The sequence below is a fragment of the Orcinus orca genome, chromosome 11 (assembly GCF_937001465.1).
Source record: "Orcinus orca chromosome 11, mOrcOrc1.1, whole genome shotgun sequence".
Taxonomy (NCBI): Eukaryota; Metazoa; Chordata; class Mammalia; order Artiodactyla; family Delphinidae; genus Orcinus; species Orcinus orca.
The window spans coordinates 30,393,452-30,417,810 of record NC_064569.1 but is presented as its reverse complement, the minus strand read 5'-3'; the positions used below and the strand labels follow the sequence as shown (position 1 = coordinate 30,417,810).

Genomic DNA, 24,359 nt, shown 5'->3' with positions numbered 1-24,359 from the left:
TGGTTGGGAAGCCTGACATGGGGCTCAGAACCTTCACTCCAGTGGGTGGACTACTGTGGTATAAGTGTTCTCCAGTCTGTTAGTCACCCACCCAGCAGTTATGGGATTTGATTTTACTGTGATTGTGCCCCTCCTACCATCTCATTGTGGCTTCTCCTTTGTTTTTGGATGTGGGGTATCGTTTTTGGTGAGTTCCAGTGTCTTCCTGTTGATGATTGTCCAGCAGCTAGTTCTGTTTCTTTCTTGAATGTTTTGAAGAAATATGTTTCTTCCCATCAACCATCATTGTAATTAAAGATCCACTTGGGGGAATTTCTTTTTGTGGACTTGTGTTACATATTATTTACGCAGTGCCTGATCTTTTAGGAAAATAATTCAGCAAGGCCACAAATGGTCTAGCAAGTTCCTCTAGCATGTCAGGATTTCTCTTCTAGAATAGAAGGTAGAGGGTTAAAGTAGTGCAGATTCTTAATGTGTGTCTACTAACTGGAATGAACTAGGAGAGAATCAAACAAGGGATAGAAATTTCAGCCACTTATTTGTGGTGACAGAGTGCCCTAACTTTAGAAATGGAAGGGAGGAAATTAGTACAATATAATTAACTTTAAGATCAAGTTGAATACTAATATGTGTTGTCCAGTATAATGGTCATCTACTGACAAATGAGATAAAGGCAAAAGATCTGTTCAGGGAACAGATTTATTGGTGTCCTGTAAGAAGAACAAAGGTGTTAACAAGGTGCCAAGTGTGCTAGTTACAGATAGCTGTAGGTGAAAGAGCCACACAAAGTGGGAATCAGGTCAGATTATTGAGTAAACTAGAAAACTACCACAATCATGTGGGGATGAGATCAGAATAACTCAAGCAAAAAAAGAAGAGACAGTTTACAAAGACATTTAGGTAATGGAAAATTTTGTCATGTTTATGAAATTGTAGATTAAGGACAGCGATGTTCTAACAGGGCAAGAGATTAGCAATGACCAACGGCAAAAAGGAAGATATTTTGTGTCTTATTCTTTTTTTGTTTGTAGGGAAAAATAAAAATAACTTGACCAATCCCCTAGCAAAAGAAAGGCTATGTCTTGTGATACTTTTAATAAAACAGGAAACAGAGAGATAGGAGAGATGAGGGTATATGAAAAAGTCTGGTAAAACAAACAAAACTGCATGTGTTTAATTTAGAAATATAGGTTGGATTGCATGAATCTTTGTACTTAGGTTAATGAATGATATTAGTGCTACTTTTCTAATTAAAAAAATTATGGGTGTCTGCACAAGTCCTGGGAGGTTATAAATTGTATTTATATGCATTTATTTATTTTCCTTAAAGCAACATCACTTCAGTAACTACAAGTCATTGATTAGTTATTAGTCAAAATTCTCGTCACTAGCGTTTAATCAAATTTAGTATAGTATGAGGACAAAATATGCCATAACAATTTAATTCTGCTTAATTCAGGCTAAGAGAGTGACTTGCCAAAGGTCACAGTATGTGTTAAGACCTGTGCAGAGTCTGAGATTTTACCCTATTTACAAGTTAACAAGCTAGTCTTTCACTGTTTCATGTGTAGTGGCAGAAGACACAGGACTCCTGAGTTGGAGGCAAAGGACTTTTATTACTCACAGTACAGTAAGCATCATGAGTCTCATGTTGATTTGAACTGCTTCCTCATCCCCGCCCCCTTAATCCAAAGTAGGCAATGCAGGTAGAACTATTACATGGTTGCTGTGCAAGCAGTGACATATCAAGAAACACCAACCTTCTCATCACATGGAAAAATATATATTTTTTATTTAATATCTATTGATATATCTTTAGTATCTATATGAGATGATGGAAGGTCACTGAACTATTGTGGTTATCATTTCATGATGTATGTAAGTCAAATCATTATACTGTACAACTTAAACTTCTATACAGTGCTGTATGGCATTTATATCTCAATGAAACTGTAAGAAATAAAAAGAAACACTGGACTTGGGGATTCATTGTTTTTATTGTTTATTCACTGTTTCCATTGCTTTGCTGAAGCAAGCCAGCTCTTGGTCAGGTGGAAGACACTATCCCTAAAGGTTGCTTGCTGCAAATGCAACCTTGAGAAGTGATCCATGAAAAGAGTAGTTGGGGTTTTGCATTCTTGGCATACTCAGCAAGGATGTACAGGGATGCTCAGGTCTCATGGTGGGATGCTTCTTCCAATAATATGTGGCAGAATTAGACCTTAAATATAGTTTTACTGTATCATGACTTAAATTCTAGCTGAAAAGGAAGCCCTTTTCCCCCAGATATACTTATCTTATTTTTCTGTCTTCTCCAGGACATCTTGCAACTAGTCCTCGTAGCTTATTTGATATACTCAGTTACTAAATCCAGTTATGGTTATTATGAAGGCAGAGAACAGATAACAGGGCCCAGTTTAAGGAAACTTACTGGTCTTAGTCTCAGACTCTCCTCTAGTTTTCACTAGATACTGGCACTGCAAAGAGCCATAATAATGTTTTCATAAAGGAAGTTCCTTGTCCCTATGGCCACAGTAACATTGGCTATAAAAACTGGAGAGAATAATAGGAACTATAAGGAAATGTGGATGAGTGGTGTAATTAATGGTGGATATAAGGTGTGACAGAAGAAAAAGGTTGTTTATTAATACCTCTTTTAAGTCAGGGTTTTGCTTTTCCTAAGGGAATAATTAAAATAGAGTTTGAGGTTCGAAAGAACTTAAGGAATATTAAATCCAGGCTCCTATATTTATTTTACAGAGTAGAAAATTAAGACATAAAATTGTTAAATGGTTGCTCAAGATCAAGTTTCTAGTAACAAAGTAAGGTGATGGGGCAAAAGTTAGATTATAGTGATAATCACATGCCCAGTATTGGATTGTTACTCCCCTTTAACTAGAGCAGTCTATAGGAGTCAGTCAGTAACATTTGTTGAATTACTTTTATGATTGAATAAGATATATTCTCAGTCCTCAAATAATTCATTTACTAGTGATCAATAAGAATTCAATTTGATATCTATTATTCTAAAATCTTGTACAAATTGCATAGATTAATTCAAGTTGGTGGGGGGGAAGGGACAGCTTTATAAATATACAGATATTTGAGCTAGGTCTTGAAGAATTACAATGAAGTTTCTATGAGAGAAGTGGAAGTCCAGCATTCCACGCAGAGAGAGAACCACTTACATTGGCATGGTGAATGAAAATATATAAGTTGATCAGGAAATGATCAGTGGTTTGATGTAGCTGAGTGTAACTAGATTTGAGAGTGGAATTGCAGGCAGAATCCAAATTAGGAAAATCTTAGATACCATGCTAAATACTCTGGACATTTTTGGGGGGAAACACTGACATTTTAAGGCAACTTGGTATATGAGGTATAAGAGGAAAAGGTGAGTTCAGAAATCAGAATCAGTTAAAAAGAAGAAAAAAGGAATGTCACAAAAGCCAACTGCTGAGAAATAAATGTCACAAAAGCCAACTGCTGAGAAATACGGTATTTGAAGGGTAGCAGAAAATGCCACCCCATAGTATGCCAATTTGATGTAAGGATTGTTTTGAGCTGAAGGCAATTAAAAGAAGCAGATATTTGCCTAAAGGCCCGTAGCTTTTATAAAGGTATTCTGCCTCTGTTCTCAACCAGGAAGGACAGAAGTTAATTACCAGAGACTGCATGAAAGTATCCTACACAACAAACCTTACTTAATTAGCCCCTATCTTCCATTAGTTCCTACATATATTTATATTCCCACAATTTGCTGTCCTAGAAACTCAAAGTCCTTCTTCTTTTTGTTAAGATGCTATATAAATCCAAGTTGCCACTCTTTCATTTACTCATCACTGAATATTCCCATGTGTATGCCTGGTACGCAAGTTCATAAACTTCTATTTGTTTTTATTTTGTTAATCTGCCTTGTCAATCTAATTAACAAGGTCCCAAACAGGAAAATCTAGAAGGATAGAGGGAAGAAGTTTTTTCCTCCCCTACAAGTTGTAAATAGGATCAAATGTGTCAGGTAGAATGAAGACTGAAAAGGGTCCATTGTATTTGGAAATAAAAAGGTCATTGGTGCCTTCTGTCTAAGAAGTTTCAATAGAGTGTGAGAACAGAAGTAAAATGGCTGCTTTCTGCTGATGGAAAGATTCAGAAAATGGATACAACATTTGTTCATGTCCTTTTATCTTAAATCTGAATAATTGACAGTTTGTATCATATTCTGTTTCAAACCTTCAACCTTCTTAAACTAGTTATAACAAATTACATTTATTTCTGTATGACTCTTCATGGGTTTTCCCTTTCAGATCCCACCCTATTGGTCAATGGCCCACAAAGGATAAAAGGTTACATACCTTATGCTAAGGAAAAAAGCACATTATCTAGTGGAACTGTCACTATTTTCCATAACAGCCTCATCCTATCTACATTCATTTCCATTGTAACATTTTAAAAAAACCCATCTCCATTAGCAAATTACTATTGTAGATAGAACCCACATCGTTATTGGCTTTTATAATATAATACTGCTGTGTAATATTAGAATATCTTATCCTAAATATTTATGACATAAGTTTTATGCATAATTTTTCTTTAAGAAGTACTTTCAAATATATCTAGTTGTATGATTACACATTTTTAAAAGCCTGCAAGGCTTTGTTACTATTTCTTAGTGTTAACTGAAATGTTAACCTCATTATTTCTTAGTGTTGGGATTAGATGAGTATGTTTAATGGTCTTATTTTTATATAAAAATACTAAGAAGATAGTTCTAAATTTTTAAAGTAATGTCAGATTTTAGTTTTAGTCTTCTTTTTCCCTGGAGGTTGTTATATTTTGTCTATATATAACATCAAATTATAGTTTTTAAATTGAAGTTTGTAACTATGTAAATTTCAAACTCTTTACATCATTAAAGCAGGTTAATTGGCTTAGGTTAAGACTTCATCTGAGAATTCTTGATTTTAGTATAAATTTAAGGATTTGGAGAGTTTAAAATCTGAATTTTTGAAGGGGAATTGAGACTGTGAATATGTCTCTAAACTTTGAAGTGTAGTCAGCTTCCAATTATCTGCATGTGCCAGAGACCATCCCCTCCTAGGTGGGAATTTCTTAGTCCTGCTGGGAAATTGCCCTTGCCTGCATCCAGTAGAAAAGGGTTCCACCCATCTTGTTGGTTTTTAAAGCCAGTTTGTCTCCCCACCCATGCAGATGGTGTGATTGCATATCACCCGTCTTTCAAATGCACTCCTCCTTAGAAGTTAGGAGATTAAGTTCTGAGTGACATTGGCATTCTAAAATTGGCTGTCATATCTGCAATTCAAATAGTACTTATTCTCTATGTAGAAATTAAATTAGAAGTATTTTAATAGCCAAATAAATTAGCTTAGTATTTTAATAGCCCATGGTTATAATCATTTACTTAAAATTAGTGAGGCACTGATTTCAAACAGTTGTCATTTTCATTTAGATAGTTGTTTTTATGTTTTTCTTTATTATTACATGGAATTTATTAAACTTCACAGTGCAGCTATAAATCAGGGAGAGAGCAGAATCCTGGTGTAAATGAGGTAGCTTTCAGGAGACAGAACAGCCTGGGCTCAGATATGACGTTATGGTGGAATGCAAAGGGTTAGGTGAGAGCTTCTGAAAGGAGTGAAATCTAAACAGAGGTCGAAAACATGAGATGTTCAGGCTGGAAAAGGAGTTGCGAATTGAGAAGGAAGAGTGTCCAGGAGAAGAGAAAGCATATTTGAAGGCATAGAGGCTAGAGAGAGCACACGTTGTTAGTGAAACTTGTTAAAAATAAACCATCACCACCACCACCATCACTAACTGAAGTCCTTTGATGCAAAGATGGAGCATGGCAAGAGGAGATTGTAGAGCGATTTAAGGATATACTAAAGGGTTTTAGGCAAGGTAGTGATCAACTTCATATTTTACGAGTATCACTGATATTGCAATCTGTGGAACAGATTGGTGGGGGCAAGACTTGATGCAGGTTGACTGATGATGAGACTTTTACAATAATCCAAGTAAGAGATAATGGTGACTTGATTAGTGTGTTATTGATGAGGAAAGAAGGAAAATGATGAGCTATTTCCAAGATAATTAATAGTTCTTAGAGATAGATTAGGTGGATAGAATAGGGAGAGGGAATAACTGAGGTTGACTCTCTCGTTTCTAGCTTGCCAACAGACAGGATGGTGATTCTTCCAAGGAGGATGGGGGATTTGGTTTTCTCCCCATGACTCTCCTGAGGATGATGGATTTATGATTTTTATCCCCATGAATGGATGAAGTGAGACAGGAGAAGGGAAGATTGGAAAGAAGGGAATATTAACTTTGAGAAAGACCACTCATCAAGAAAATGTGGAGCCAGAAAGCCAAAGCTGCTTACCACCATGGGGCTGTTTTTATAGTCCATGGATGTAGCTTCTTGTAAGAAACCCATTTGTTTTACTTGTTGTAATATAATTTTATCTTTATAACAATATATAAATATTATTTTTCTCTTCCCATTTTGTAATATAGTGTTCTTCTCTCAGCATTAGATCTGAAAGGAACCTTGGAAATGATAGTTTCTGTCAATAGGTGAGGAAATTGGAGCTCTGAGAGAAGGCCACATGATATCTGTGGAGTGAGAGAAGTAGTGGAATCCAAGTCTCCTAAAGGCCACTTCATCACTCTTTCCGTAGTACCTAGCCAGCTCCACATTGATTATTGCATTCCATTAAAACAAATAAATGAAGTTGAAGACTTTGTGGAAGAAAAACATCATTATCACAGAAGAAGGGAAAATTGCATAAATAAATATATTCTTTACTTAACACTTCTTTGCTAGTACAGAATGCTGTTTCAGGTAACCAGGGTTACAGAAATTCAGTCGCTTCTCAGTATTGCCTTTCCTATCCTTCCATTGACCTTCCACCCTGAAGAACTGGCAAGGGTTAAAACTCGGGTGATCTGGACTTAGGCTTAGCTTTATCTCTAACAAATAGATGAACTTGTTCCACTTCTATAGATCTCTGTTTCTGTATCTCAGAAAATAAGATCCCTTTAAAATCCTTTCTATTTTCTCTCTGTACCGTTTTATATTTTCCATTACTGGTTGTCTTTACTTTCTTCCCTAAACTGCTTCTCCTTCTCCATGGCAAATAGAAACCTCTAAAAAACCTAAGTACTGTTAAGTCAGTGACGTGTAAGTCTAGGATGGTCCTGCTTATGGAGTGAGTAGAATAGGGCCAGATTTTGCTTTGTTCTGTTAGTAACATATCACCATATTTACTTTCCTTCTTTGAAAAACAGGCCTTGAAATCAGGAAGATAAGGCAAAAGAGGAAGGTCCTAGAATCTGAAGTAGATGAGGGTTGGGTGTAGGGCAGGTATAGTGCTGTGGTCTTCCAAGTGGACAAAGGACACCCTAGGAGATGTAAATGATGATTCAGTGGTTTTGGAGAGAAAATATTAGAAGTTTTATTTGTTTTTTTTTTTTTTAATTTTTTTTTTTAAGCAGATGTTTGGGGTAGGAGTTTATTAATTCATTAATTTATTTTTGCTGTGTTGAGTCTTCGTTTCTGTGTGAGGGCTTTCTCTAGTTGTGGCAAGCGGGGGCCACTCTTCATCGCAGTGCACGGGCCTCTCACTATCGTGGCCTCTCTTGTCGCGGAGCACAGGCTCCAGACGCACAGGCTTAGTAGTTGTGGTTCACCAGCCTAGTTGCTCCGCGGCATGTGGGATCCTCCGAGACCAGGGCTTGAACCCGTGTCCCCTGCATCAGCAGGCAGATTCTCAACCACTGCGCCACCAGGGAAACCCCTGTTTTTATTTTTAATTTCTTTATTTTCACAATTCTGCTTTTGTGTATGTCATAATATATGACAAATCAATATAGTACATGCATATATTTACAAATGAATATATATATTCATTCATATTGTATGTTGTGTGATTATGCTTAAACATGTTAAGCTAACAGAAGGTTATGGTCAAATAAGTTTGGGAACCATTAGTGAAGAGTTTGCAAAAAAGGTGAGTCAAGGGTATCAAGATAAATACCATGTACTTAATTTCTCATTTTTGGATATCATCCTGTCTGGAAATAAAGAGAAGAAATCTAAAATAAAGATAACAACAAATAGCATTTTGGTAGTTTAATTTATTTAACTGAGTCTTTTATAGAGTTGAGGAAAGGTATTCACCCACAAAAATATTTAATTTTAAGATTAATTTTACTCTTGTTCATGATTTTTTTGGGGGGATTAAGTAACTCATATTGAAATTGACAGTATAATTTAACTTATTTAAACTTTTCAACTCAAGGAGTAAGTACTAGATTACATTAGTGATTTTAAAAGATTTGCTAGGAATTTCAAAATCCTATTTCTTCAGTTTTTTCCATTTATTTTGTCTTATTTTATTTTATTTTTTCCTGATTTTTTTCTCACAGAATAAGACCACAGCTTGCCAAAGAAAGGATTGAAGGTTGCCATATTTGTACATCTGTCACACCAGGAGAACCTCAGGTCTTCCTAGGCAAAGATAAAGCTTTCACTTTTGATTATGTGTTTGACATTGACTCCCAGCAAGAGCAGATCTACACTCAGTGTATAGAAAAACTAATTGAAGGTTGTTTTGAAGGATATAATGCTACAGTTTTTGCTTATGGACAAGTAAGTACCAAATTATTTTCATAGAAGCTGTAACTTTTCAGAAGTGTCAATTCAATTGCACTTTCACTTCTGTCACTTGAGATTATGTTATTAAGGTCAAGCATTCATTTTTCTCTGTTCTTTTATTCAGACTGGAGCTGGCAAAACATACACAATGGGAACAGGATTTGATGTTAACATCATTGAGGAAGAACAGGGTATTATTTCTCGTGCTGTTAAACACCTTTTCAAGAGTATCGAAGAAAAAAAACACACTTCCATTAAAAATGGACTTCCTCCTCCAGATTTTAAAGTGAATGCCCAATTCTTAGAGGTAATAGTCTAATTGTGTCATTAGTTTCCTTTAAATCTTATTCTTAAGACCATAGCTCTATGATTTTATACTCCCGCTTCCATTTTAGTGCTTGGCATATAGTGTTCAGTAAATGTTGACTAAATTAGCATTAGGTTATAGGCGATAGCAACAAGAGATAATAGGTTATAAGTATTCCTTACTTGTTGGCATTTAAGATTATAAACATTTGACCAGTGTCCACAGAGTAAAACAATTAATATTGTTTATTTCAGATTTTTTCTTTATCTGAGAATTACTGTTGTAATGTAAGCAGGCTCACAAAGTACTGGGAACACAGTGACTGAGACCAAAAGGGAGGGGGAGATTGTGAGGAATAATAGGATTGATGCTGTAGCACTAATCTGGTGGCAGAAGCTGGTATTCCTACAAGGATAGGCAGATGTTTTGATGCAATGTGCAAAGGTTGGGGCAGGTATGGATTTAGGGCAGTCTAGGCTGGTGGGAGGGACATACCAGTAAGAGGACATCTAGGATTTGAGCAATGTTACACTTGGGTGGACAGTGCCATTATAATTCTGTATACTTGGTCCAAAGAGTGTTCTAGTCTAATTGTAATCTCAATCACAAGAGCTAATCATTTTGATAATCGATGAAACATTTTATTCAGCATTATATAGCACAAAATAGAATACTTAATTCAAATTAACATCAGTTATCTTACTGCTGGTTTTAATGGACATTCCAATTTAGTAAAAACCAAGAATATAATTATGTGTTTCTACCAAAAGAAAGGTAACTAGTGATGGAAAAAGGAAAGAAACGGTGTCTTCAGTCTTCTCCTTCTCCCTCCAAATGTTATTAGGCATTGTGACTTTAAGCATATTGATAGAAAAATAGTTGTATGTATCCTCTTCTAAGGTGGTAGCACAATCTTGTCAGCCTCTATTGATACAGAAACTACATTGCTGACCTTGCAAAAATACTATTTATTTTTAGGTACACTAAGAAGGGTTGTAGGGCAAAAGAAAATATATTTTTAGTTCAAGTAGTAAAAATTATTAAGAACTTCCCTAAGCTTAGGATTTGTTTACATTAGATACATATTTTTTTAGTATTTGCTTGTATTTATATTTATATATCTCTTGCAAAGGATTAGTGGATGATTTTAGCTAGTCTTTAACTCATTAGTCATGATTAGGTCTTTTACTGTTCTTACTCTTGTAAAGAAATCTGGTATTTGTTTGTATTTGTGATCATTTTATGTTTTATTTTGAAGAAATATATGTATTTGGAAGAACTTTTAAGATATGTTTGAAAGATAACATGCAATATGTGTTATTACATCCATGAGGCAATTTCTGCTAACATTAAACTTATAATATTTCTTTTTGTTAGCTGTATAACGAAGAGGTTCTTGACTTATTTGATACCACTCGTGATATTGATGCAAAAAATAAAAAATCAAATATAAAGATTCATGAAGATTCAGCTGGAGGAATTTATACCGTGGGCGTCACAACACGTACAGTGATTACAGAATCCGAGGTGACATTTATGTTGTAGTTAAAATAGAGCGTGTTTGGGAAATTCCGTAGTGGTCCAGGGGTTAGGGCTCCACACTTCCACTGCAGAGGGCATGGGTTCCATCCCTTGTTGGGGAACTAAGATCCCGCAAGCTGCGCGGCACAGCCACAGGAAAAAAAATAGAGCGTGTTTGGCTTTATTTAATAGTCAGCTCTGCTGCTCATGATATTTGTATCATTGAGTGTAACATGGAGTTAAAATCTTCTTCATTTTTTACCAGGATTTTATTATTAAAAATGTAACAGTTATGATAAAGTCAGTGCATTTATTGTAACATCAAAAGAATTTAAGGCATTGTATGTATAGTTTTCTTTCACACCTAGAAAAGAGGGTTAGATAATTTTAAGTGAAGGATGAGGCCACAGTCCTTTTGTACTTTTTGCTGTAACATACGTAGGCCTGTATCATGGCTCCTAAAGAGAGACTTAAGAAAAGTTACAATGGGGAGTTCCCTGCGAGGCCAGTGGTTAGGCCTCCACACTTTCACTGCCATGGCGCTGGGTTCAATTCCTGGTCAGGGAACAAAGATCCGCAAGCCACGTGGAGTGGCCAAAAAAAAAAAAGTTACAGGGCTTCCCTGGTGGCACAGTGGTTGAGGGTCCGCCTGCTGATGCAGGGGACGCGGGTTCATTCCCCGGTTCGGGAGGATCCCACGTGCCGTGGAGCGGCTGGGCCCGTGAGCCGTGGCCGCTGGGCCTGCACGTCCGGAGCCTGTGCCCCGCAGCGGGAGGGGCCACAGCAGTGAGAGGCCCGCGTACCGCAAAACAAAACAAAACAAAAAAAGTTACAAAAAATAAGATACAGAAGAGCCTGAGTAATTCCAGTTATTGCTTAGTTTGTTCCGAAGTGTTCTACTGTAATAGTTTTGAAATAGAAGCTGCAAATGTCAGCGAATGGCAAACGGTTGAATCTCAGTATTTTCTCCTATTAAAAAAACAACAACAACAAAAAAACTGTTATACTGAGAAATTCAGCTCAAAAAGTGCCTGTAAATAAAATAATAAGAGGGCTTCCCTGGTGGCGCAGTGGTTGAGAGTCCGCCTGCCGATGCAGGGGACACAGGTTCATGCCCCGGTCCGGGAAGATCCCACATGCCGCGGAGCGGCTAGGCCCGTGAGCCATGGCTGCTGAGCTTGCGCGTCTGGAGCCTGTGCTCCGCAACGGGAGAGGCCACAACAGTGAGAGGCCCGCGTACCGCAAAAAAGTAAGAAGAAGAAGAAGAAAATCTGTCTTTCACATCCTTTAATATGTTGGATTTTAACCAGTAGCTCAGATTTCTGATTATATGGACCTAGTCTAAGTATTGTTCAAGTAAAACCCCTCTTTCTTTCCCTTTTCTAGATGATGCAGTGTTTGAAGCTGGGTGCTTTATCCCGGACCACTGCTAGTACCCAAATGAATGTTCAGAGCTCTCGTTCACATGCCATTTTTACCATTCACTTGTGTCAAACCAGAATGTGTCCCCAAATAGATGCTGTGAGTTATTGGTTCTAATTTTTTAAGATTTCATATTTCATTTCTGTAAAATCCATGAAAATATTCAAAGAGAACATTTGTGCCAAGGTTAGTTTGTTTAATCATTCCTTTTCCAATTGAGATGTCCCTGATCTTGTTTAAGCTAAAGCTGGCCAACCATGTAAAATTAAAAATTGAATATATATGTCTGCAATAGCCAGAAAGTATGTTGTGGCCATATGGTAATGGATGTCATTACTTGGGACCCTTTGCTTTTGAGGGCTATATGCTACAAGTTTCTCTTCAACACAGGCAAAGCCTCAGTTGATAACAGTTAGGTTTTGACCTTCTTTGACCTAACTTTGTCTAAGCTTCTAATTGCAGCAGGCATTTTTGTACTTATATTTATTTGGCCACATGCCTATACTTGGCTATATGTATACTGAGGGCAAGGTGGGATTGAAGGATATTTAGTGTCATATTAATAAAATATTTTCAATTATCTTCCTCAATTGCAGGAAAGTGCAACTGATAATAAGGTGATTTCTGAATCATCACAGATGAATGAATTTGAAACTCTGACTGCAAAGTTCCATTTTGTTGATCTGGCAGGATCAGAAAGACTGAAGCGTACTGGAGCTACAGGCGAGAGGGCAAAAGAAGGCATTTCCATCAACTGTGGACTTGTAAGACTAAGACTAAGGCTTTGTGCTGAGAATATAACAGGGCTATTTTATTGTCCTTTTCCCTTTTGTAATACATAATACCCAAGTGGAAATCCTTCATTCACTGAGCTGAGAAATGACAGTTGCTGTAAACTTAGGAGTAATGCATTGAATTTTGATCTCCTCAGACTGTCAGCATTTTTCTCCTTTTCACATTGCAAATTTTCTTCATGTGTAAAAATTTAGTTGGATTAAATTTTATGATGTGTGCATAAAATAATCTATGCATATATATAATAGAAATGATTTTAAAATTCTTCTCACAAACTTACTGTTTTAATATTAAACATTTTATGGGATTACTTTCAAAGTAGCTTTTTTGCTAACATTTTGTGATAGACTTTATTTTGGAAATTACAATCAAATGTTATTTAGTAATGATTGTTTCAAAATGAGAACTTTTCTAGATTGTATTAGGAATTAACTTTAATACCATGCCATCTAGTGGTGTTTTTGATTGGAAAACACCTTGTGTTTGAGTTAGCCTAAAGCTTCTATTATATGGAAGAAAACGTTTTAGAACCAAATTTTTATGTAATTAATCTTTTCTTCCTATTGATTTCATTAAAAAGTTGGTTCTTTGTTCCTGCTTAAAAGTAACGGCATCCTAAATTTCTGTGATGCTGACAGCATCAGGACAGGTGTTTTCTGCTTTGCTTCCCTCCCTTTCTTCCTAGAGCAGGGGCTCCAAGCATATGGTCATTTTTTTGTTTATTGCCCAATATTTACTTTTATATGATTGCAACCCTTCTGTGGGGGAATTATCAACTGAGACCGATTAGAGAGAGCCAGCCTTCCCAACTACCCATCTTGATGCTCCCACCATACAGTTGAACATGTGTTAAAAGGAGTGAGCGACCAGGATCCTCGACTTTGTGTATTGTTTTGAGTTTCTTAGGAGATAAAATCATGGTGGTATTTACATTTGTGCTGTCCGGAAAAGACAAAAGCCATTGCTCTATTTTCCAGTTCAGGCTATTGAAGCATGTTCAGACACGTGGTAGAGGTTCATTCAGTGTGGCCAGTGGTTAAAACTGCAGACTCTGGAAAAGGGGGACTAAGACACAGTGTGATGCTGATGCACTCGCTGCAGGATCCATTGGCTCTAACAAAGACATGGTTTTGCATTACTGAAGGCGAGTGCGACCAGCATTTAGGAAAATGCTTATGCTGTAGGTGCTGGTTCAGTGACAGTAGGAAAAGCAGTAGGGGGTGGCAGGAGGAGTGACTAAATAGTTCCGTAATTTGACTTAGTTTTTTAAAATATTGGATGCTTAGCACATAGATTCATTGAATTTCTAAGTGCGGCTATACTTGCATTAGGAATGCCATGATCAGAGATATCATACTGATATTTTTATTGTGGTTAAAGGAAATTTTGTTTTCCCATGAGGAAGCTATAGTACAACAAGAAAGTTTATGCAACTGTTAAACTAGTGAACAATTTGTTTCTTCAATGAATTGAGGAGAAGAATTTGCAACATGAATTGGCAGTTTTGTGGGGTGTACAACATGATGCTCTGGTAATACTAGGACTGGTCAGAAGTCATCAATCTTATAACATTTCTATTTCTAAAGAAAATCTCTGCATAGAAGTTTAAGTATTTGTGAATTATGGGTATATATATGGCATTAAATTTTGAGTGGTGTCAGTTTTTAGTAGTTATGTGGAAAGCTCCAAGTTTACTTTATATTTGAAAATACAAATGTAAAACAAAACCAAACACAAATGTTTTCAATTCTGCCATGGCTTCATATTATTTTCTATAAGGTTTCATTATTTAAAAGTGTTATAATTAGGATATTTTTATAATTTTTTTTCTCTCTCTTTCTTTTAGTTGGCACTTGGCAATGTAATAAGTGCATTGGGAGACAAGAGCAAGAGGGCCACACATGTTCCCTATAGAGATTCTAAGCTGACAAGACTACTACAGGATTCTCTTGGGGGTAATAGGTATGCATAAGTGTTTATCCTCCATATTCCTGAATTTCAGTTATTCATTATTTTTAAAATAAGTTTGTAAAGTGATTTATAAAAACTGTTTTTACTGTAAAGCAAATTAATAGGATAAGGAACTAATAATTATTAAGTGCCTCAAATGTGTGAGTGCTTTTGCATGTTGTTATTTCATATATTTCTTATAACACCTCTTGAGGTAGGTGTTATTATTCCTATTTTATAGATAAGGAAATTGAAATCCAGAGAGGTTAAGTAATTTATTCAGTCACTTAGCTTATAAATGAAATCCTTGGCATGTGCTCTTTCTCTATACCATTTTTTCAGTTTTAAGTGCTTGGCACATAGTTGATGCCTAATAAAATTTTGTTGAAAAGTAAATGCTGTCTTCTAAGTAATTAAAAAGCAATTTAAATATTATTCATTTTCTTTACAAAGTCTCCTAAAAATTAAACATTTTTTTACATTTGAGAAAAAGTTTAAAAATGTTAATTGAATGAAATATAGGGTGATTGATGGTTATTAAGTTTGCCAGAATCACTGATATTCCTCCTTTTCTGTACTTTGCATCATCCTGATATGTTTCATCAGCTAAATGTATTCTTTTGGTAATGCATTCCTTTTTATAAGCATCAGAATGTTGGCTTTAAAAATGGTAACTTTTTTGGCATTTAAATTCAATCATAGAACAGTTCAACAAGTTACACACAACTACAGTGAATCTATTTTACAGTGTTTTCAACGGTCTAACATGTTTACTGATGCTATAAAATGATCATTAGGTGCTGTAAAATGATCATTAGATGCTGTAAAATTAAACTTGCAAACTTTCTTTTTGAACAACTATTATTCAAAGAATTTTGATAATGTTAAGTTTATTTAGGTCTGAAGTTGGATGGATTTAGAAATAAAGTTTTGTTTTATAGAATTCAAGAGTATCATTTTTATATTCCTTCTTTTCATATAATATTGCCATTGTCTTAACTCAGCTGTCTTCTAGCATATCCTTTGTATTGCTTCCACTGTTACATATTTCTTACTTCTGGTCTATATTTTCATTCTGACCTTCAATATCAATCTGGGTCTTATTATAACAGGACAAAAATTTTTGTTTTTTAAGCCAAATGTAAATTTTTAAAGTTTGCTAAATTGTAGCCTTTTCCTGTGTTTATTTCTTAGCTTTATAATACAGCTTTGTCTTATAAACAAAGCAGAGATAGTAAACATCTTTCCTTTACAAGTGTCAATACTTTTGAATAATTCAGTACTTCTGAGAGTTTGCTTGCCCTGTAACAATCTAAGATATTTGCACTGTGGGTTTTGCATTCCTCTTGAGTTTTATCTAAGCTATAGCTAAAGAGTCTCAGATGTTCCTCACCCATTTCCTATCTAGTGGTAACGCCTCTTATTCTCAGTGACCCTCAATTCCTGCTTAAAATTGTGAGATTGAACGCCTAGTTCAAAAGCATTAAACTTTGTATAAGCATTGGAAAACAAAATTCCTTCATGTTGTGATGTTTGTACAAATTTCTCTTAAAAGAAAAATTAAATCAAAAGTATTTGTGGAAACAAGCTGCATATATTTATGTGTACAGTTTGGTGATTTTTTAAGAAACAAAGCTGGCTTTTATACATTTATAATGTTTAATGTAACATTTTAAAAAGTTTATAGCAAAAATATGGAAAAATACAGAAAATATAAAACATGATAAAAATCAACTGTATTTCTATTACTTGTAAGTAACTATTGTTAACATTGTGATGTATTTCCTCCCTAATGTGTAATATAATATGATATAACAATATATAAGATAAATAACTTCATTTATTTGTTTGTTTATTTTGGCCATACCGCATGGCTTGTGGGATCTCAGTTCCCCAACCAGGGACTGAACCCGGGCCACAGCAGTGAAAGTGCTGAATCCTAACTGTTAGACCACCAGGGAACTCCCTAATATATTTAAATTATATGGTTTCCTTTAAGATAGAGTTATGGTTTTATATAAAAATAAACAACTTTCATTAAAAATCTTTTTCATAAACATAACTATTTTTTTTTAATAACTTTATTTATTTATTTTTGGCTGTGTTGGGTCTTCGTTTCTGTGCAAGGGCTTTCTCTAGTTGTGGCAAGCGGGGGCCACTCTTCATCGCGGTGCGCGGGGCTCTCACTGTCGCGGCCTCTCTTGCTGCACAGCACAGGCTCCAGATGTGCAGGCTAGTAGCCGTGGCTCACGGGCCCAGCCGCTGCGCAGCATCCTCCCGGACCAGGGCTCGAACATGGACCAGGGCTGGAACCCGTGTCCGCTGCATCGGCAGGCAGACTTTCAACCACTGCACCACCAGGGAAGCCCCATAACTGTTCTTGAAATTTGTATCATTTGGGTTTTAATATGTGACCTTTTTCCTATACAGTAGGTCTTAGCTCCTCTCATTCCTGATTTCACTATTCTTCTTAAGCACTTGATCCCAATACTTCTCAAAATATTTTTAGTAAGGGAGAGTTCTCCTCCTTCCCACTTCCCAGTTGTAGTGGGTTGATATTGAACATGACTATACTCAGCTTGTCCCATTATGTGAGTTTGAAAATACTTGAACTGGTCTATACTGTATTCAGTGAAATGAGTTCATTGATTACAGCAAGCTCAAATGTTGTAAAAGTTGCCAAAATGCTTACTGTCAATTTCTATACTTGTCATGAATCTTCCAGACTGGCACTGGACTGGGGATAACATTTTGAGTAGTCCTATCCTCTAATCAGTATCCATAATCATCACTCTCACTGGATTACCTTATCTTCTTCATCAACAGAGATGCATGAATTATCTTAACTTCTGACTTCAAATAAATAAATATAATATACGCATGACATACAAACAATTATTAGGGATCTAATATGTTCTAAGTAACACAAACAAATAGTAATGACCTAATATGTTCCAAATACTGTGTTGTACAAAGTAGTCTGATGAATAAAAAATATTTGATGATCCTTGTCCTCTAGGAGTTTAGTATCTAAGAGTTTGGATCTATAAAATTTCAATATAATCATAATCAACAAAAAAGAGGTATGCAAAGGGTATGAGGAAGCAGAGAGAAAGGAGTACAGCCAAACTCAGTGTTGGATTCTTGGACTAGATGATCTCTGAGTTGAATCTTGAATAATAGTAAAAGTAAGGGTAAATAAGGATGAGCAAGAGTTCACAAAGGAATAAAGATAGGTGGAATGGGACCCCTTTTAAAAGGGTTGCTATGAAGGGCATTATGCTAAGTGAAATAAGTTAGACAGAGAAAGACAAATACTGTATGATATCACTTGTATGTGGAATCTAAAAAATACAACAAACTGTGAATATAACAAAAAAGAAGCAGACTCACAGGTATAGAGAACAAACTAGTGGTTACCAGTGGCGGGGAGGGGCAATATAGAGGTGGGGGAGTGGGAGGTACAAACCGTTGGATGTAAGATAGGCTCAAGGATATATTGTACAACATGAGGAATATAGCCAATATTTTGTAATAACTGTAAATGGAAAGTAACCTTTAAAAATTGTGTAAAAATTTAAAAAATTTAAAAAAATGAGACATTACTACACATCTAAAATGAGTAAAAATAAAGCTTGACAATACTAAAAAAAAATAAGAAGAAGAAAATAAAAGTGTTACTATGAGTGCCGTGTTGAGATTATTGGGAGAAGGCAGGAGTGGAAGCAGGAAGCTAGGAGGCTATAGATTAGAATTGATAGGTATAAATTTCCTACCAGGGTGGGTAAATTAGCTCCTTAACTGTTAGTGTGCAAGTGCCCATTAGACTCTCCACATCTTTTTCATTGACAGAAATAGCTTAGGCATAATAAGCATTTTATTATCCTATTCTTTGGTTGGTAAAGCAATTCATCATGACGATAAAATAATGTTTCCCAGTTTTCCTATGTAATCTAGCCAGAAACTCTGGAACTTTGACCACTCAATCACAAATGACGTTTCATATTGTGAAACATATGGGTATACTAAATACTTCTTTTGATCAGGTGATAGGATTTTGTGTAAAACTTTTTGCTGAAATAAAAAATCAGGATGCAAGTGATTAAATAAAAAGAAAAAATTTAAATCCTAAAATAGGGACTTCCCTGGGGGCACAGTGGTTAAGAATCCGCCTGCCAGTGCAGAGGACACAGGTTAAAGCCCTTGTCCAGGAAGATCCCACATGCTGTGGAGCAACTACCCATGTGCCACAACTACTGAGCCTGCGTGCTACAACTACGGAAGCCCTTATGCCTAGAGCCCGTGCTCTGCAACAAGAGAAGCCACCGCAATGAGAAGCCTGTGCACGAATGGAAGAGTAGCCCCCGGCTCGGCACAACTAGAGAAAGCCTGTGCACAGCAACGAAGAACCAAAGCAGCCAAAAATAAATAAAAGTTAAAAAAAAAAATCCTGAAATATTAAGTAGATAATGAAAGCAATGATTTTTGAATTTCAACATGTCATATTATAGATAGATTAAATTTTAGAATTATTCTGTGTATATTGCTTCAAAAAATTTTTTAAAGAGGTGAGAAATATATGCACTTGTATTATGAGTATATGGTATTATGAGTCAAAAAAGTATAATATAAATTAATTTTCCCCAATTTTAGCCAAGCAAACAAAATCTTTTTCCTTAAGATAGTCTTAAAGCATTGGGGCTTATAAATTTGCTTTTATTTTTAAGTTAGTAATGTCAATCTTTTGGTATCTCGAAGGAGAGATATTATTCAAAAGGTGGGAATTTTAAAATGATTATTTCAGTGTTTTATTTGCTTTTATCTGTAAACCTAATTATTTTTTGTAACTTTCAGCCAAACAATCATGATAGCATGTGTCAGCCCTTCAGACAGAGATTTTATGGAAACTTTAAATACCCTGAAATATGCCAATCGAGCTAGAAATATCAAGAACAAGGTGATGGTCAATCAGGACAGAGCTAGTCAGCAGATCAATGCGCTCCGTAGTGAGATCACACGACTTCAGATGGAGCTTATGGAGTACAAAACAGTAAGCTAATGGTTTTGACTTTGCATTTTGTGATACATTTTGTGTACACAGTGATACTTTTTTGTGATGGCTTGCACATATATGTTTCTGGAGTCTCTTTGTCATAGTGGTGGCATCTTTCCTTTTGGAGGTAGAATTCTCTAGTTTTATGTGTGGGTAGCCTTTAATAATGTTCAGTCTAACAACCTGACCAGCCTCTTGTTTCAAAATACTTCCTTCCCAGTCAGATTCTTTAGTGACAAATGCTCAAAGGAGAGATGTAGTAGAGGGAAAAGGATCTCTTGCCTTGAGGCTGTTAAGACAAAAGTGCTCTTGGTTGTAGAATTGCATAATCCTGCAGTATCCTTTAACAAAACTCTTGTGTATTTAAAACTTCTCAATCAATAGGGAAATATTTTTCTTTTCTAGGGTAAAAGAATAATCGACGAGGAGGGTGTGGAAAGCATCAATGATATGTTTCATGAGAATGCTATGCTACAGACTGAAAATAACAACCTGCGTGTAAGAATTAAAGCCATGCAAGAGACGGTTGATGTATTGAGGACCAGAATCACACAGCTTGTTAGTGATCAGGCCAACCAAGTTCTTGCCAGAGCAGGTATGTATGTCGGGTGGGATGAGTGAGGGATTACTTTTGGAGAGCAGGAAATATTCTTCATATTTGTTAACTCTGTGGAATATTTGAAGTGAAAAAGTCAATCTCTGTGTATACAATCTGTGATTTTAAGTTAATACTTAATTTGTAAATAATACATTCTTACAGAAACAAAATATGCCCTATGCTTCATCATATTATCTTACTTTCTGCTCATGTAATTAAGGGCAGGAAATTTGCTGTTTAAATTATGTTTCAAAGCATTATTGTTTGTTTCTATAACTTTGTTTTTTCTCTCATTCTGTTCTGTTGAATTTTAAAGGAAATTCTTTTTTTAGTTAATTTTTATTGGAGTATAGTTGATTTACAATGTTACTTTCTGCTGTACAGCAAAGTGAATCAGTTATACATATACATATATTCACTCTTTTTTAGGTTCTTGTCCCATATAGGTCATTACAGAGTATTGAGTAGAGTTCCCTGTGCTATACAGTAGGTTCTTAGTAGTTATCTATTTTTATATATAGTAGTGTGTGTATGTCAGTCCCAATCTCCCAATTTATCCCTCTCCCCCTTTCCTTATTTTATCCTGCAGGTGAAGGGAATGAGGAGATTAGTAATATGATTCACAATTATATTAAAGAAATTGAAGATCTCAGGTACAGTTCACGTTCTGTAATATATAATGCACGTATTTTGGGTTTTGCAGTGAAGTATTATTGCTATTTTTTGGGCTTATTTTGTAGTAACTATTCACAGTGATATTTCAGCCCTTTGGTCAGGTTAACTTTAGGGGAATAGGTACTTGCCTATAACGGAACATATGGGAACATAACGTCACAAACTACTTTCCTCTTCCCACATTATCTTCCTGGGTTATCCTCCTGCTCTTGTTGTTATACCCTTAATTGGAAGCTTACCTAACCTCATATAACAACAGGCATAATTGGTGTAGATGAAGTTACCTCCCTGTGCCTCTTCACCCACCATTTGGGAATGGTCAACATCAATAAGTCATCTCTAATTTTTAAAATCTCCCATTACTCCTGTTCCCTTATACTTCTTCAGCTATTCTATATGTGTGAGTCATTGCATCCCTACCAATTTGCCTGCCTCTGTGGTATATACAAAGGCTCATTCATCACCCACATTTCACACACATATTGCAAATACTCACAGTATGCCAAGCATCATGCCATGGACTGAACAAGTATGACATAAACAAAGAGTTCACAGTCTAGGTGGGTCAACTTACATAAATAGTCACATGTAGTAAATGGAATGACAGAAATCAGTAAATAGAACACCCATGCCAGGTGTGGGAATGTGGAGGGGACCACTGAGCACAGACTGGAAGAATTGGGGTCAGAAAGTAGATCAAGGACACTAATCATTTCTATAATATTTTCAGGTTCCATGGTTTGCCCTGATGGCTGAGCTGCTTTCTCTTTAAGTAGAACTACAGTCAGCTCCATTGGGAGCACCTAAATAGCTCAGATCTCACTTTTGTTATCCATTTGCAGAAAATAACCAAGTGAGAGATTATCTTTCACAGCTACCCTAACAATTCTCTGTCTTGTATTTGTGTTCTATTTCCCTCTCTCTTCCTCTGGTTATTCTAGAGATTCTTAAACAGAGATGAGTAGTGTTTCTACTGTTTCTGCCTCCGTAAGGCACACCAGGTCCCTTAAAAGCTTCAAAAAATAAAAACCAGTGAGAAAACATCTGATGTAGCAATAGATAAAGTTACTCAAATAACTATTACTTTTATTCTGTTTATATATTTCCAAACTTTACCTTTTTGATGGAGACCTTTGGGACCTTAGGTTGTAGTTCTGGTCAGCTGCCAAACTGGACTTGCAGTTTCCATCTTGTGTTGGCAGTGCTCTTTCCTGCCTACTGCCAAAAACTTGTCCTCTGACCAGTCTCCTGTGTTTCCTGACTCTGTAGACCCCATCTTTACCATTCCTTCAGACAAAACTAGTATCTCTGTCTTTTAGTTCCTAAAGATTCTTTTCCTGCTCCTAGTCTGCTTCTTTTTATCTTTTTTTATTTTCTTGGCACTGGTCAATTGTTAAGGCTGATTCCATACTCTGGTTCTTGGGCTTGATTTCCTCTCTTCCATCATGTATTCTAAGACCATATCTAAGCTTGATCTCATTATTTGGTGAATGGCTTGACTAGTGTCATTATTTCCTAGAAAACTGACTGAATCATTTCCATTCCTTCTAGTAGCTAAAAGGAGCATCTAATATCTTTCTTCTTCAAGTTCTTGAGTTAAGACTATTCTTTAAGCCATCTAGAGAACAATGATGACTCTTAGGCCTTGAGTTCAGTCAGTGATCAAATCTTTCGTGGTATAGGTTAATAGCTTTTTGGCTCTTTTATTCAGTTTGTCCCATTCATAAAGTGTAGTCTTCTCAGATCTCGGGACTGTAATTTATAATATAAAAATAATTTACATATGAGATAAACATAAATGATCTTTGAATTTAAATTGAATTACCTGCATTGAAATTTTTAAGCTTCTGTTTATTAAGTATATGACCTTGGGCAAATTACCTAACTCTTTGATCTTTAGTGTTTATCTGTAAGAATGAGGTAATAACCTGCTAGTCTCAAAGAGTTATTATGGGGCTCAAATAAAAGAACAGGATGTAAAAATTATTAAATTGAAAAATACTGTAAAGGTCTAACATATTATTATTTAGGTCCAAGTTCTCACATTCTGTTTCATCTACAAAATTCTACTCCAATCCATATTTTAATCAATACTTTCTCTTAGGAAGACATTCATTCACAGCTACTTAAACTTAATGTAAATTATGTAAATGTATTGCTACATGGGAATGTTTATATTTTAAGTCTTATCATTTTAATTATAAAATAATACTAGTTACCTTTTAATAAATTTACACATCACATTATTTGTTGTGAAATGATAATAGTCATAATTAATCTTAGTTTTCTGGAGTTCAAAATTTTTGTAGAAATTTCTGAAAATATAGGAAAGTTTTTAAAAAGTTAAAATCACCCATATTCTCACCATTCCAAGAACTGATGTTAACATTTTGGTGTATCTCTTCAATAATTTTTCAATGCATACTTTAGCAAAATTTGTATCGGGGTGTATGTATTGCTTTGCTATCTATTCTTTGAAATGTGACAAGATATTAGGATCATTTTTTAATGTTATTAAATATTTTTCTAACATGGTTTTTGCATGGCTCCATGAGTACTGTCTCATGGGTTGTAATTGATTTATTTATCTAATCCCCTACTGTTAGATAATTATATTGTTTCCAACTTTTTGATAAGAATAGTTATTATTTGTTAAAAACATTATTAGGTGAGTTTTAAATTCATTGTATCATCATCCTCATAACCGTCCTAGGGAAGTATATATTTTCATCTCCATTTAATGAAGGATTTAGAGATTCTGTGAGTGAAAAAGCTGAGATGATATTCAGTAAGTGAAAAGGCTGAGATGCAAGCCTCAGTTTATTCCTTCCCAAGGAAGTCTGTGTACTTCCCCTCATGCCTCACTGCTTGGTCTCCTATTAAATGAAATGCAGACAGCAACAAGTGTGTGATTGGGTGAGTAGGAAGAGAAGGAGAGGCAAAGAGAGAGATGTTATCTCTACAGCCCATACAAAAAGCAGGATCTACTAATGTAGTGTGGGGTTGGTGGAGTTGGAGGTGAGCCCTAAAGGTTTCAGCCTTTATTAGCACCAGGACGGAAGAAGCATTAAAAATATGCCCCTACCAAACGCAGATTTTTAAAATCAGGTAATAATCAAACACAAATTGTCTGATTATTATATAAATGAGCCAATTAAAAACAGGTCATTAATTGATAGCTAATTTATATTTTCATTCATTTTTTAAAAGGGTCTTTTTTTTTTTTTTTTTTAAATGTATTTATTTATGGCTGTGTTGGGTCTTCATTTCTGTGCGTGGACTTTCTCTAGTTGTGGCAAGCGGGGGCCACTCTTCATCGCGGTGCGCGAGCCTCTCACTATTGCAGCCTCTGTTGTTGCGGAGC

At 35.6% G+C, this 24,359-nt stretch overlaps 1 protein-coding gene across 11 annotated transcripts in view; it reads left to right on the top strand.

The window, feature by feature from the left end:
* KIF21A (kinesin family member 21A) overlaps positions 1-24,359 on the top strand; it is a 158,203-nt gene that overhangs the window by 72,127 nt on the left and 61,717 nt on the right. For all 11 annotated transcript variants that reach the window (XM_004283480.3, XM_033412370.2, XM_033412365.2 and 8 more), the window contains exons 2-10: positions 8,446-8,668; positions 8,799-8,981; positions 10,359-10,508; positions 11,889-12,023; positions 12,521-12,688; positions 14,566-14,681; positions 19,524-19,719; positions 20,128-20,317; positions 20,910-20,973. In XM_004283480.3, the coding sequence (XP_004283528.1) occupies positions 8,446-8,668; positions 8,799-8,981; positions 10,359-10,508; positions 11,889-12,023; positions 12,521-12,688; positions 14,566-14,681; positions 19,524-19,719; positions 20,128-20,317; positions 20,910-20,973 (1,425 nt within the window). The remainder of the gene's footprint in view (positions 1-8,445; positions 8,669-8,798; positions 8,982-10,358; positions 10,509-11,888; positions 12,024-12,520; positions 12,689-14,565; positions 14,682-19,523; positions 19,720-20,127; positions 20,318-20,909; positions 20,974-24,359) is intronic.